The sequence below is a fragment of the Armigeres subalbatus genome, chromosome 3 (assembly GCF_024139115.2).
Source record: "Armigeres subalbatus isolate Guangzhou_Male chromosome 3, GZ_Asu_2, whole genome shotgun sequence".
Lineage (NCBI taxonomy): Eukaryota > Metazoa > Arthropoda > Insecta > Diptera > Culicidae > Armigeres > Armigeres subalbatus.
Genome location: NC_085141.1, coordinates 262,884,021 through 262,900,469, shown reverse-complemented (window position 1 = coordinate 262,900,469; position 16,449 = coordinate 262,884,021). Strand labels below are relative to the sequence as shown.

At 37.8% G+C, this 16,449-nt stretch overlaps 2 protein-coding genes across 5 annotated transcripts in view; one reads left to right on the top strand and one right to left on the bottom strand.

Annotated features, from left to right (window-relative positions):
* The window catches only part of LOC134223999 (uncharacterized), a 368,032-nt gene that overhangs the window by 154,980 nt on the left and 196,603 nt on the right, over window positions 1-16,449 (top strand). The gene's annotated exons all lie outside the window — the stretch shown is intronic.
* LOC134219416 (uncharacterized) lies at window positions 5,002-7,846 on the bottom strand. The gene is made up of 7 exons (XM_062698138.1): window positions 7,521-7,846; window positions 7,120-7,268; window positions 6,406-6,505; window positions 5,841-6,176; window positions 5,670-5,784; window positions 5,477-5,607; window positions 5,002-5,416 (listed from the first exon to the last, which is right to left on the bottom strand). The coding sequence occupies exons 1-7, from the start codon at window positions 7,761-7,763 to the stop codon at window positions 5,081-5,083; spliced, it is 1,410 nt and encodes a 469-aa protein (XP_062554122.1). The 5' UTR covers window positions 7,764-7,846; the 3' UTR covers window positions 5,002-5,080.

Below are 16,449 nucleotides of genomic sequence, written 5' to 3'. Positions count from 1 at the left end.
GTTGGGTATAGTTACTAGATTTCAAGTCAATCGGAGTGAAAGTCGAAAACTTTGGCAACCAAGAAAAATCTTGTCAAATTTTGGTAACCCTTAAAAACCTTTCGCACGGCTAAGCTTGTAAAGTAAACACACTTTTTCTCATAATATATGCGTAAAAAAAAATCAAATAAAATTAGGTGCTTTTTTAAACTACTCGAACTCTTCCAATCCAATTGACCTCTCCCGCCAAAAATTTTTATTCGCTTAATCGATTATTCATTTTTATTTAAGGTTAACTTTCCTAAAGAACCCATATATTTTGTCGCCTGTAGCCAGCCTAGATTAGAAAAAAATAAAATAAAAAATTAAAACAAAAAATCGGAAAAGTGCTGTTTTTCATGTAATTTTTCATGTAACATTTGTCCGACTTTGAACGAACATCGGGTGAATTTTTCAGACCGGCTCACACGTTAAAATAATATATATAAAAAAAAAAATATGGGTTCTTCGAGAAAGTTAACCTTAAATAAGCCAAAGAATTGACTGCGACAATAAAACGAGATACGATTTTTGACCGGAATGGTCGATTGCCAAATTAGAAATGAAAAAAACCATCCATATGAAAAACAAATGGATTACACTTAGCTCGAACCAGAACAAATGGATTATACATTTTGTTAAAGCTCTGCTACTGCTGTAGTCCTTGAAAACGCTAGGTTATGCTGTGTTGAACCATAGTTGAACTGTGACCTAACACCTCTTTATAGTTTTTTTTTTTAAATTTGTTTATTTATTTGTTTATTGTTATTAATGTAAACGTAAGGATACATCCTTTTAAAAATGTTACACTTCGGAGGAATACATTAGTTGTTTACATTAATTTACTCTACTAACTAGCTAATATAAGCTTCTGCGTTTGATTACTCTGATTTTCTAATTCTTTCACTGCATGCATTCGAGCTCCCTAGACAGACACTTTTCAAAGCTACTTATATTGGAAGATAATATAAGATTGAATGATAGACGGTTTCATGAAGAAATATTTTTCCCGAAAAATGAAATACCGTAATAGGATGAAGAATGCTGAGGGATTAGTAAGCTCATAGTCCTAATATTTCTAAGAAATTTTTATTTTCTGTACAGATATGGTGGTTCCCTTGATCTTGATGTAATATGCTTGAACATTTGAATGCAAGTTCTTGACGAATGAAATTGTAAAAAATTACACCCTAATAGAGTTTCGTGGTACTGTGTATATAATATTGGAGTATCACGATAAATTAAAGACGTATCTGATACACGAGTTCAAAGCAACCCTTAATTTGTTGAGAGATGACGCCGATGCATTACAGTAAACGAACTCTCCGTACATAAAATGTGGAAGAATTATGTATCACTAATAATAATTTAATTTTTGTTGGTATTTCGAAATTTTTACTCACCAGGTTTAATCTTTTAAGAACACCATACATATTTCCACATTGAGCATTTATGAAAGGCTCCCAGGATAAGCTCGAAGTGAATATAACGCCAAGATTGTCAAATTTATCAATGAAATTAATTATTTGATTTCCAAAAACCAGAATGGGTGCTTGAAGCGGATTTCTATTTTTGCCTTTCTCGTATACAAAATATACGTAAAGGCCGTAGGATCACTTCAAAACCAAACTTTAGATAGATGGCTCGGAGACTCATAGTGTTATATAACAATCGACTCAGCTCGATGAATTGATGTAATGTATGTATGTGTGTATGTACCAAAATGTGAAACACACTTTTTGGTACTTGGCATTATCCGATTTGCTCGCAACAAGTTGCAATAGACGCGGACTGCGGTCTAGTTGTTTCCTATTGAAAATTCGATCGGTTCGGTAGGCCAGAGTTATTCAAGAAACATTGTTTTTTTGACAAAGGTCCCCCCTTGAAAAAAAAATCAATATGACTGCAAATAGACATAAATTGACGGAGATAGTGAAATCTATAACCCTAAAGTGCAAATTTGATTTTTCTTAAATGTTTTTCTCATTTCTATAATGCGCGAGAAAGGCACCACCAACCAACGCTAGGTGGATTAATTAGAGTTTTTGATATTAGCATAGCTTTGGTTTTAGTTGGGTTAACGTCCAGTAAACTTTTTACTGACCAGTGCATAATTCTTTCCAAATCATATTTGATTTTCATGGACTAGTGGACTATTGTCGCTTTATATTCACCGATAATACTGAAATAGATTTAAACATCATCTCCAAACATGTGTATTGAACAAAAACGGAGAGTCTGCGGAAGATCATTGATGAATAATGAAAATAATATTGGTCCTAAAACTGACCCCTGAGGTACGTCAGAATAAATACGACTGAAAGCGGACAATGCTCTATTATAGAAAACGGCTTGGTATCGATCACTTTTTTTTCCTGTTCGGGTGTGCCACTGCGACCTGTTATTAGATCTATTGTAGCGATCACTTAGATACGAGTTAATTAAATAGGCAGCCGATTTAGAAAAACTAAAATTTTCAACTATTTTTTTTAATAAACTGCGTTGGGAGACTCAATCAAAAGCTTTAGCAAAATCAATTACCTTTTTTGTTCATTGATACCATGGTGAACTTTCATCAAACCAGTGTTTGTACTGAAGTTACTTCTAAATCCAGACTGAAGCGAGTGTAGTAAATTATAGTTTCACCACTATTTTAATTGTTCTTTATACACTTTGAAGAGCGTGCATTATATTTGTTCCCAGCAGGAAAAAAATTGAAAACCAAAACAGCAATTCCTGTATCTAAAAATGTTGCCTAAATCAAATTCCGGACCGACCTCCTTTAGCTTTTTCCTTAGATTAGCTTTTTCTATTTTTTAGTTTATTTAAAAAAAATATCAGCACTATTTCAATACTCTCCAATAATTGAAGCGTTTCGTCATTCGTTTCGATTTCATGTGCCACCGCTAAGTTGAGACTAATTGCACCATTTTGACCATTTATCTCTGTCAATAGAACCGTTAAATCTACTCAAAATTCATTAGTTAACATCAGGTTTCGTTCATATAGATCCCAAAAATGGAGGTTGGGGTTGTACATTTGAATTCATAACGGTTTGACATTTATAGAGGACTTGAAACAAATTCTATTTTGTTTCGTATACACTCTCATATAAACATTAATCGCCTATGCGTCACCCCTGAATCACCTCCAAATTGCCTGACATTTTGCCAGCACTCCTTAATCATCAAGGGAGGGATGGTAGATGAAATTTTCAAACATTTTTAGAATGTGCACATTTGTTTCGGTTTATAAGTTCGCAAATATTTCTACTTGTACACAAACAACTGATTTAAATGGAAGCCTGCACTTTAAGAGCTAAATCGGTGATGATTCAAATCGTTCGGGGCATTCATTTTGAAAACGAGTTTAAATCATGCATTTTCCACGAGATTCAAATATTTTTCAGTTGTTTTGGTGTATGGATGCGTCATATTTATTTATATTTATAATATTCACTCTTACATTCTACTACATTTAATGTTTTCATTCATTTTCATTTTCAGGTTCGTATATTTATAATGTATCAAAATCGCTATGGGTAAGCAATCAGATATTTTCTTATATATATGATATAGTTTTTAGGTTGCGTACATACATTACTTATTGCCTAAGGGCAGAGGAGGTTTGTCATTCTCGTACTCTCAATATAAATAAACCATGATTAATGTACTTGGGAATGAAGGTGATTTTCTTGTGCATATAAAAAATAATATTTAGGCTGTAACTTTTGAACCAACTCATAGTGCAATCTGGTACATTTTTTTAGGAAACAATGACTCCCCGTCAAATGTAACTTGTTGCGAGCAAATCAGTTGAGGATCTCCTCCTTCATTGGCACAACATCCCCACTGGGACATTGCCGCTTCTCGGTGTTCATTGAGCATTTCCACAGTTAATAACCGCAAGCTTTGCTAGCCAAGTTACCATTTTTCAATTTTTGATTTTTAGCCGCGCCGCTAAGGAGGGCTCCTCAGTTAAAGATAAGTGCCCAAAAATTGAGTGAAATGGAGCTGAAGAAAAAAGGAGGAAGAAATAAGTGCTTTGGATATGTAGGGCACCGCCACACATTATAGCATATGAAACTACAAACCAGATATTATAAATCCTGTGGGGATTTCCTTGCCCCGAATTTGCCCCTTTAGGGGGGTCCCGTAGCGTAGTTGGCTACACGTTCGCCTTTCAAGCGAATGGTCATGGGTTCGATTCCCAGCCCCTCCGCCAAAACCCTCGTCAGTCGCCGGATGCGCAGCCTATGCGGTGGCGTATTGGGGTGCACGCCTCACCGTCACGGCTGCCTGATGACGATTGACAACTTATTCTTCTCGGAGGCATTCCTCCAACGTTACCCAGATAAGTGGCAACCGGACAATGCAACGATCATTGGATACACGACATGGACAACATGAACACAATGGACAACGACAACAACAATGAATAATGGAAAAATCTAAAAATAGATTCTGTGTGGATTCCAGCCGGATGACCCACAGCTATGCTTCTGGCTCCAGCATAAAATTCACGTTATTTTTTGCTGATACAATATTGTTACCAAATTTTCAAATATATTTTGCTCCGTACTAACCATGTTATGTTGAATGAGTGTCTTATTACAATTAAATTGAAAATCGAACACATTTTTCACGGCACGGAATACGTGGTACATACACGGAAGCTTGGAAGTACCCATTATTGGGTACTTTCGTACCCATTTTGAAGAAAAGCGGCATAACTCATTAAATGGGTAAACGCGATTTACTCATTAATGGGTATTCGACTTAAACTTCAAATAATGGGTATTTTTAACACTCGATTTTGTTTCACAAAATGGGTAAAAAAAACGCTTTTTGATAAACTTTTTATTGTGGATTGAGGTTAAGTCATAAGAATTATTCATTGAAAATACAAATAAAAAGGCTGCTGTTTTTCAATTCTTATTCAATTTATTTTATTATAAAAAATAGATTTCGGTGATATCAGAAATCCAAAGCAATAACATGGGTTTAACTTTTACATTGATGGTGACGTTTTTGTCATATTGTCCGGTAATACTCGAGCACATTCAAGCCTCTTCCGCCTTGCAGGACTCCAATAGCATTCCGCACAGTCTGTTAACGGACTGTCTCGTGCTATGTTTCCGAACCTTATAGCATGAAATCTCGACCAGATCGTGCAGTTTTTGTAGCGGAGATGGAACCGGTATGTCAAAGACGATGAAGCATTTGAAGAAAACATCCAACGCTTGCACTGAACTCTCTCCACATTCGATCAATTCGCCAGCGATAAACAAAAAATATTCTGTTCCTTTGCAGATGATATGAGGGGCAACAGGGGCATGCTGTTCGTGGTAATAGGCGACATATCTAGCAAGCTGTTCACCAATGGACGATTCTGTTTCCTGGAATGGATGAACCTTTAAGTAGGATTGTTATGAACAGTTGGAATTGATTATTATTACCGGTACAAAACGAATCAGATCCGATGCAAGCTGATGCTCTATATTTAGACTGTTGTCGATGTTTTTATTCTGGTGTTTCACTCCTCTGCGCGTCAACATCACCATGACCCGCAAGCATCCCCGAAGGTTATCTGTAGGTGGTATAATGGAACGTTATGTTTCACTAATTATTAGGTAATAATTCTATATTTACCGTCTTGTACTCCCACGAACATGTCTTGATCGAACATCAGCCCTCTAGCGAAAACTCGCGCAAGCATGCAATCGCGATCATAGTTTGGTGTAATACGCTCATAAGTTTTTTGTATCTAAAATAAACGAACAGATGTTAATGTTTTCAAAATCAAATGTAAAACGAACTTACCATTACTCCATAGAATGATTTGAAATGTGGGAACGTTTGTAGAATCAACTGAAATCCTTTTTTGTTCTGAATCATCATAAGATAAAGGGAGTGTGTTTGCTCCATGTACTTGATGATTACGTTGAAATTGGCAGCAGTTCCATCCTTCTGAGAACATTCACCCGCCAGTTCCATAATTTCGTCAGAAACGTTGCAAATTTTTTCGCCCTTCTTTTTGTGGATGTATTTTTTCTCCTCTGGTTTCAATTTTTTTGCTCTGTTCCGCATATGTGTGTGAATCAGTCCAGAGTGTTCGTGGTTTGGTCCTTTCCCAGCGTTCTTCCAGAAAAAGTATGACTAAAAGAAATAAGAAAATCAATTAAAGTACAAATCTGATATTTTTCGACATTACTGTTGCCTAATTCAGTCTAATGTTTTAATTAAGGTTTTGAAATTTCTTTCTAGGATAATGTACAATTTATTCTTAGATACTACGTGAAGTTTTTTTTGAAAATCTCATCACAAATTAGTAGCAAAAGTTAAATTTAGTTTAATGCATGATTTTCGTACTTTTGAATATACTTACATAATCCGGAGAGTTGTCGATCAATTTGGTGGCGGCCAGTAAAGGAAACGTCTCAATAATTTTCTTCACCAAATTTTTGTTTTCCTCAGTAGACGGGTAGCTTAAACAAAAATCACAATGTTATTTATAAATGTGTAAACAAGTTAGAAGCAAGCTAGAAATAAAAACTCTATGTTATGTTACACTAATATGGGATTAGTGCTGTCCAATGAGAGCTTGAAGTAGCTCGAAGTTTCTCCCTGTCCTGATCATGCCCATTTGTTGACAAAAAATAACGAGCAGGACGGGAACAACTTCGAGCTACTTCGAGCTGCTCATTGGACAGCACTATTGTGAGGCACTTAATGACATTTCTAATAGCTATAATTTCAATAACATGAACCAAGGTAAGGTAGGGTAATTTGCCAACTGTTGTAGTCCTCGTCCCTGTGCATTCTGAATGAGCATTCAACTTGGGCGAGAATTTCAGATGTTCAACATTTGGCAATTTCCGCTAAGACGCGTTGCAAATATGACGTCCACTACGCTTGTATACTGCCGTGAGCCCGTGAATCGCATAGCTGTCCTATTCTTGCTGGGTTTCCTACTCATATGGGACAAGTATGCGATTCATGGTAGTATATGCATTGTCACAAAATCTTAGGGGGAGAGCCCTAAAAGCCGTGACATCATTTTTGAACGACCCCTTAAGATGATTATAAATTACTGACTTACATATTCTCATTCAATAGCTTCGAGGCCATGCCATTGTACAGCGTGCGTACCATGGACAACAACTCTTTGTGGTTCGGTATAATTCCAGCATCAATCTTCTTGTACAGAATACCTCGACATATAGCATCTCGTTCCAAATTTTGTCGCAGCTAAAAGAAATTGGAATCATATCAATATAAACTATAAAGCTCGCTATAAAGGTTCTCCGAAACACACAAATCGCGATTGTCTTTGGCGCTTGGCGACTGCGATTATCTGTCACGTTAACATGGAAGTGTCAATGGATCTTTGCATGCTTGCAAGAACGTAGCGATAGTCACCCAGCGACAGCGACAGTCGCGTCGTATGTGTTTAGGGGAATCTTAATAGTGTAAATAACTGCCATTAAGTTGAATACTTACTGTTACTGATTCAGAAGAAGGAACAAGTGCTCTATGCGATGGTCCACTTTGAGAAGTCGATGGATCTGGTGCAATGGAATGCGCTCCTCCTTGGGCTTCTTTTAGTTCGGCCGCCACACTTAAAATGAGAACCTGTGGACCCTTCTCAACGATTCCGATCTCCTCCAGAAGCCGCGTATTGACGTGCATCAACGAATTGTTTGTAAACTTTTGAGCTATTGGCAACGAAAATTTAAGAGACATAAATAACACCGGAATACTAGATTAACAAATAATAACGTCGTAATCTCGATAAACACGTAACGTATACGAAGCTATTAAATAGACGATATGTGCATCGGTACGATAACAGAAACGTTGTGGCGCCGATGCATATGTATAGCGTCGACGTGGCGTTGAAATCACGCAGCGTGGGCATTGAGCGTAAAGGAGAAACAGAAACAGTCAATTGTTACTCCTTTAAGTGAGTCGCGTCGCGTCGCTCGTCGCATTTACTCTGACTGGCACCTAAGTGAGGGTAGCAGATCAAGATTTGTGGCAGTGCATATGAACACGAACGGTATTCGTTAACTGAATAGTAAACACGTTGCAGTTATCGAACGGCTAGTGTATCTTAGATAGATTAACACTCTATGTTGAACAAATTCAAATTAGCAAAACATATTTATTAACTGTATATTAACAAATTCCTTATTCGATGTTATAATAGCATATATATTTTTCGATTTCAATCTACAAATGTATACCGAGATATCAACAATATTACTTTAAAAATTGTATTTAAGTAAGTTTAATCATTGTATTTCATGCTGATGTAAAGATAATCGTCATTTGTGCTACATAGTCTCCACAAACTGTAACATTTTTTTGTCGATACATATTTTATGAAGAGATGTTCGAATTGTTTGATTTAGTATTTCAGCTTTGTAACTCAGAAGTGATTCACATAATTCGATCACATTTAGAACTTGTATAATGACTGTGAATTGCTCATTCATTCTCAAGATATTATTAAGTATGCCGTAGCTCTGATCATTACATGTTTGGTATTTCACTACAAGGCCTGGTGCTGGTCGAAAAGTGACACCGTTAATGGTCAAACATTGTACATTTTCTACATCTTCTGGAAAATCAAACAGTAAAAATGAGCATTCAAGATTTTTCTTCTGAGTAACAATGGGTGACTTGACTATAGCTTGATCTACCTCATAGTCGTGGTCGATAATTTTAGCAGTTTGTTTGAAATTTATTCTTTTTGCTAAACTGTAAGTAAGATTTTGAAAGTTTCCACATGTTTTTGTAAGAGATTTCAATTCTTTATACTTAGCCTCGAACTGCAAACATACCATGTTTACAATAGGGCCGCTTTGTCTGATAACCGTAGGGTAGTGGGCCAGATGGTGAACTTTGTTGATAGGTTTGGTGAGTGGAAAGCATAATTTATAATTGTAGTAGAATGTAGTTATGGTTGAATCTAAATCATTAATCTGTTCGTATGTGAGTACATTAGAGAATGCATAGAAAGTTATTTTCAGTAAACATGATACTATTTCGAGGTAATTAGATTGAGCAATATCTGCAAAAATAAAGTTAAAAGCGCGTAGGAGTAACCAGATTTGTGAAGCCGATTGGCTTATCGAGTTATTCTTACTTTTGAGAGATTTTGCTGTAAAGTTTGCACTAGGCTTGTCCTTAACTTCTGCTAGACCGTAGTCAAAACTTCCAATGCGTTTGTTCAAAATATGTTCTGTAATTAGTTTTTTAACATTTACATAGTCATTCAAGATTTTTTTCAATACCATGCTAACTACACCCTCTAAAACGTCATGCATTGGATCAAAGATTAGATTCTCAGTAAAGTGAAAGTTTCTCAAAACATGCAAAGCTGGTACTTGTGTTATTCCACATTTGGCTGGTGTAGTGGTTCCGTTCTGTAATGCCAGCAGATCGTTGGTAACGCTTTCACGCGTGCGGAGCTGATGGTGTAATCCGAAGTTACCTGCATGCAAGGAGCATCTTGAAATGTAACAAGCTCGGCAAAAAATATTGGATTGAGCAGGCATGAGCTCAAATAGCTCATGAAACGCAGCAGTATCTCCGAGCACGTGGACAACAGATGCACGGAGTGTGAAGTTATCGGTTGCATTGATTGGGATCAAAATGCCGGACTGAGATTCTAACGCCATTAAATCTTGCAACATTGGTTTCAATATTCTCGCAAACCCATATTTCTTAACACACTTTGAAGGGACTACCAATGCTACGTAGACTCTGTCTAAACCCGAATTAATTTTAGGGTTGAAGTTTTGAATTTTGAAAGTAATAATAGTGAGCTTATGCTTGCCTCTACGCGAGCCTAAAGGGTTGCAATACTCAACGTCATCGATGTGTAGAACTAACCGTATTCCAAATGGATGATTCCTACAAAATTCTAGGTTCGAAAAAAGAGATCCGTCCTTGAAGCCACGCATTACACTATCAGTAGAACCATGTTCTTGTTGTAGCATCTCTCTGGCATCTGGATTACTGAAAATTAAGGCCAAAGTATCCTTAATAGGAACATAGTTCATTCTATCCTTGATTTTTGAAACTTTTTGCACAGAAGTAAACTTATGACACCGTGTTTTGTTCCCTGTCTGATATCGTGTCGTTCTACTTATTTTCCGTACCCCTAGCTCAATTTCCACTGGTTCTGGTAAACTTCGTTTTACTTTACCGGAGAGATAGGACAAATTCATCATAGGATTCGAGACATCTTCAAAAACATTGGAAATTTCCAAGTCGTTGATTAGAGTTCTACTGGTTTCATTCTGATTCATTCCCGTAGAAGCTAGAAAATTTGCAACTAATCCTACCGAGAACCGCTGATAGGAAGACAGGATCTGATCACATAGTTCCATGAACACTTTGACCTTTGTTTCTGTCAAGGCCAGATCACAACGCAATTTTGAAACCGCTTTAGAAGCTATTTCACGAATGTCTTCTTTCGTAGGTTTTTCACCGAAAAAGAACGGATTCTTGACGGACCACTCGTTTTCTCTCTTTGCTGCTTCCTCGTCATATTCTTGAACGACTTCCATTGGTTGGTGTTCCAATAGAGGATCTTTTACGGACGATGATGCTTGGGAATGGTGCTGCAATACGTGAGCCCTTAACGTTTTAAATGAATTTTGTATAGAGCCGCACGAGCACCGCAAAGGGATGGAATTTTTTCTGCTTGTGTTCAAATTATGACTTTTAAGGTGCACTTTCAGCTCGGCCAGATTCCCTGGCGCAGCTTCAGCACATTCCGGTACAGGACAAGAGAATCCTGTAGGCGAGTATATATTCGGATATGTTGTAAAAGGTAGTGAATACAAAAGCTGCAAACAGAGGAGTGTGTTGATAGTTCTTAAAGCAGCTTACCTTCCAATTTACGGAATGTTGCTCCGTCAACTTGTTCCTTCAACTTATCCATGGCAATTAGTAATATCCGCCGCAACGAAACACAACTTTTTCAATCGCAAGTTTAACAAACTCGTGCAAATACAAAAAAAAACTTTGCTGAATGCAAGAACGTGCATATGAAAATGGCGACGACTTCAGTTTTGAAGTTGATGGGGATAATTTACCCATTTCCTATCCGAGAACATGTATTCATCATTGGGGTAAAAGTACCCTTTATTTGTTTCTGAAAAAATACCCATTTTATGACAACTTGGTACTGATATAAAAAATGGGTAAATGAAACCCTTTTAATGGGTATTCCCAATCTTCCGTGTAGCGGTAATAGAAATAAATTCATTCAAATCGCTTAACAGCAATTACTCCATCACAGAAAATTTGTCCTGAAATGATGTTTTTGTTTTTTAATTTTGAATTGTCAGTGGGACCCACCGCGCGCTAACCACAGAGGTGTTAGCCACCATTTTTTCACATTGGAGAGATAGGCGATGTCAGTAGGGTGGTGGATAAGGCAATCCATAATGGAACGTACACACGGTCAAGCAGTTTGACCAACATTGACTCCACCTCTCGTTTATTCCAACATCCATCAAGTTTTACCAACAGCGGCACGAACAATCAATTTATTCGACCAACAATATCACACACCAACGACCGAAGCGCCAACTTGAGCACCAACCATCAACAAATATATGGGGGTTTGTGCAACTTCACTACAAATGCTCAAACATGTTCGGCGAACCTTGACTCCACCTCCGGCAACTCAAACCAAAATCAAACCGTTTTATTTTTTTCCAACCGAGCCGCCAACTGTCAAATGGTTGTTCGAACAACTTCACACAAGTTCCAACAAAGCAGCAACCGAAGCGTTTTCTTGGGGGTGGAGTCAATGTTCGTCGAACTGCTTGACTGGTGTGTACGTTGCATAAGACAGCTGCGAACAGCTGACGATTTTTGTTTACCTTGTTTATTTGACAGATTCTGACCGGACTGACAAAACAATTCAAAGGAAATTGTTAAGCGCGGTTTACCCCAGAAGTGAGTTCCGTTCAACTGCATACACACTTTGTTTTGATTTCGATTGTCAGTCCCATCGCTGAATGTCCTCATGGATAGCCTAATTCTGGTAGCAGAATACCACAGTAGATCTCGGCACAGTAGCGGTTAAGTAACACAGAGTGCCTATAAAATAAATAGAAGGAATAAAAAAAAATTAAAAAAAATTTGCCCCTTTGTCGCACATGAAGTCTTCAAATATCAAATATCAATAACAAGTCATGTTTGCAAAAAACATCCCTGGTATCTTCCAGAAGTGGTATTTTTTTAGTATATATATTTTTTGTAGAACATTGTATTGACCTGAAATTGTTAGCTTCGAAAATATTTTCAATAACTTCCGCACTGGTGGTACCCGACTACCGGCATCGGTAGGGGATGCAGGGGATGTTTTTGCGCATTGCGCCAACTTCGTTTTCGGGTTCGAACTTGCGTACAGTGGTGCGTTTGGCGAAAATCGTGAGCTTTTTTTACTACTTTAGGGTGTTGGTTTTTGGCATCAGTAGGGTGTTTCCATAAAAAAACGTTTGTATCTTAAAAACGATGATAGATGGGCACTCGGTGTCTTCAGCAGAAAAAAATTATTCAAACTACAACTTTGCCGAAGACACCATATTTAAAAATCGTTTATTAAAGAAGTTACATTTTGCGTTACACTACAACTTTCGCCATTCGATGCGCCATATTTTTGTAAAATTTATTCCCGAAGAGACTGATGCCAAAAAACAACACCCATGCACATTGTTGCGAGTAAATCGATTAAGCACAAGTGCGAAAAATATAAGTGAGACTTTCGTAACATTTTAGTACGCACGCACCCAGCTACACGCACACACACACACAAAGACATCACCACAATTTGGCGAACCGAGTCGGTCGGTACATAACACTATGGGTCTCCGGGCCTTCTGTAAAAAGTTTATTTTTGGAGCGAACATATTGCCTTTACGTATACATACTTAGTATGAAATGAATTGTATGGAAAAAATCTTAAATAGACTAAAGACAGTTAAAACCCCCACGAAAATCCCTCACGTAGTTTGTTTACCGTCCCTTATCTTCAATAATGTTGAATATTCAGTATCATGAGCAGGATTAGGATTTCGAAGAGGGACGAAGAATCTTCTTGAAATCTACTTCATCATAGGTTTGGCCAGCTCATCTACGTCTACACAAGAAGAGATAATTTTTTCAAATTATACACTCAACCAGTGGAGATATGTTAACAATTCTGTATTAGAATTGAACATATGGAACACATAGTATGAATGAGTAATTTTGCATTTTTATAAAATGTGTGTACTGAAACGATAAATGAATGAGAAGAGTAGAAAGTACATTTTTTCCTAAAATGTTATTTCACTATGTGCCAAAAATACCTTTTATAATGCTCAGGAAAGAATTCCCCATCACAAAGTGGATTATTTTTTTTTATTATACAACCGTAGTGGTACTGAAATTTACATAACTACCTACAATGATTGTACTGAGTACATGAATATACACTCATCCCAAGCATTAGTTCAAACTTAAATCCACCAGTTGCTTGATTGTAGACCCTATTTCACAGAACCGCCAAAATAAAATTAATTTTACGCATGCACTGGCTTAACCTTTCCATCGCTATTGCTTTTCAAAACATGATGAGCACTATATGAAAACACTCATGGCGCTACTGGCGACGTGATCCGACCAAGCTCATACGATACGTCAGTTAGGTAAAATACTGATGGCTGCCACCAACAAGTTAAGTAATTTAAAAGTTCATCTTCAGTAGACCCATCCATTAGTGTTTTGTTTTCTTTCAAATCCGCACCGCAAGTGGTTTTACTGTTTAATTATCTTATCGTTGGTAGATGTGATTGACTGTAATTATAGGTTTCCACAAAATTTTGCCTTTGTGAACTTGACGACCCTAGACTAACATTGGACGCCATCACACCTTTCAGTTGGTGTCTAGTTTGCATTGTCGGCCCCGCCCAAGTTGAATTCAACTTTTTTTCAGAGATGCTGCAGAATAAACATGAATTAATTGCTTCCATCGAACAAGACCTTTGCATAATTTCCTACAAGTTGGGAAAAGCATCAACCAAGGCATCAACTGTTATTGCTGCCGGAGAAAAGTGAGCCGTCGAGTCGGCGTAGGGTGAAACTGTCAAAAATCTTAACATCTCTCCTAATACAAATGTCAGACGGAGCGAGCACACTAATCAAGGCATAAAACTACGTTGCGGGGGTTAGTTTATGATACCCAGCCCGGGTATTTTCTGCTGCACAGTGCAACGAACTCTGGATTTAGTTGTTGAAGCTAATGTATGCCATGATGGATTTGAGGGTAATTGAAATTCGGGTTAATCTAGGAAGAACAAAATAACCATAAAAAATAATGGTAATTGCGTGAGTTTTACGATTCATGTTGCGCTTTTGTTTTCGACCTTCAGTGTAGTTTAGTTTTGGTTACCCTATAACAGCTATTGTGGAGGCATTCAAAATTTGTGGCCTATAAAATTTGCATAAGTGGTTTTCAACGATGAATTATCACCATCAAACAATGGAACTTTGGCAATTGTAAAAAAAACGCTTGTCTTCTATGGTCGATTACTCTCTCAGTTCCAACCCAACGGTACATAGCTTGGATTAGTTTGTCATATATCCTAGTTGGTGTCACGTCAGACTGCTGGATGTCTGATTGAATTTGAAGAATATTGAACGCTCAAACTGTAGTAGGGGAAATGTCAAATGTTGAGCGGCTAATTTTTTCGCCTATTTTTGAGCTCCCACGTGCGTTCAACAATAGGCGAAGAAATAAGCCGTTCAACATTTGGCGAAATACCCTATGAACATTTGTTTTAAAATAAATTCTTCTATGACTCGGGACTTATACCCCGCGTAAAAACCGACTTCAGTGTAAATCATTGGGTTCACATATAAATAAAAATTGATTTGTATGGGAAAAATCTTACATGGGGGGATGGAGGGTTGAAAAACCCAGAAAAATAGCTTACGTAATTAGTGTACCATGTTTGTAAACGACTGAATTTCAATGAACTGGAAGGGTTTATTTTCGGCTTGCGGCCCTGAAGAAGGTGTGAACCAAACACCGAAACGTCGGCGATGATAACATAAAAATCATTCAGCTCATCATAAAGACTGCAAGCCGAAAATAAACCCTTCCAGTAATTAGTGTACGGCTCCTAATATGGAACTGTGAAAAAGAAATGGTAATATGATGCAATGTTTCACATAGATATTGTAGATCGAGGATGTATTCTGACAAATTTAATCTGATGGTAGACATTTCAAAGGACGAATCACATCCACCATTGCGTTTTATTTATTTATTTATTTGCACAGATGAAAGCCGAAGTGGTGAAGTCTTCTTCCTTCGGATGCACGTCGCCAACCACGCAGTCTACGGAGGGTTCGCAAATCGTCCTTCACCTGATCGATCCACCTTGCACGCTGCGCATCCCGCCTTCTTGTGTCTGTCGGATCTTTGTCGAGAATCACTTTCACTGGATTACTATCCGACATTCTGGGTACGTGCCCGGCCCACCGTAGTCGTTCGATTTTCGCGGTGTGAACGATGGATGATTCTTCAAACAGCTGATGCAACTCGTGGTTCATTCGCCTCCTCAACGTACCGTCCGATATCTGCACGCCACCATAGATATTGGATTATTGTTGGTCCTCCACGAGCATCGTTCAGGTCTCGTGCCCATAGAGGACTACCGGTCTAATGAGCGGTTTGGTACGGCGACGAACTCTATTCGATCGGAGAGATCTTCTATGTCGTTCTTAATGTTTAACTCAGCACACTGTGGAACTCCACCACATTCTAGGCAAGCACCACATTTCGCAGTTGCCCTGAGGAAGGATCATCATATCCTTGGTCAAAGTCCCTGCTGCCCCCATTTCCTTATTATGGACAAACTTCTACTATCAAAAAAGGAATTACGTTTACCTTTATCTTATTCCGGACGCTCACTTTCAAAGAAGGGATCAAGAAGGGGTTACATCCACCATTAATTTATACTGGGCAAATGCCTAATTTTAAAGAAGAGATAACCTCCATCATTGCCTTCATAAGAGCAAACGCCTACTTTTAAAGATGATGGAGACTTTTAAAGAAATATCAGATCCACTAATCCGGACAAGCGCCTACTTTTAAAGAAGGGATAATATGCACCATTGCCTTAATCCGGGTAAGTGCCTATTTGAAAGAAGATAACACATTTACAATTATTGATTTGTTCCGGGTAAACGCTTACTTCTGAAGCAGGGGTTAAATCCACTATTTCCTTAATCCGGGAAAACACCTACTTTAAAATAAGGGACCACAACCACCATTGCCATAATCCGAACAAACGCATACTTCCAAAGAAGGAATCACATTGCATTATTCACGATGGATGCGTCATTTTTGAAG

Excerpts from the sequence above, each read along its gene's own strand:
- LOC134219416 (XM_062698138.1), bottom strand. The coding sequence starts at position 7,763 with ATGTCTCTTAAATTTTCGTTGCCAATAGCTCAAAAGTTTACAAACAAT. Across the intron at positions 6,177-6,405 it reads TCGACAACTCTCCGGATTAT|TCATACTTTTTCTGGAAGAA; the intron begins GTAAGTATATTC and ends TATTTCTTTTAG. Across the intron at positions 5,785-5,840 it reads AATCATTCTATGGAGTAATG|ATACAAAAAACTTATGAGCG; the intron begins GTAAGTTCGTTT and ends CGTTTATTTTAG.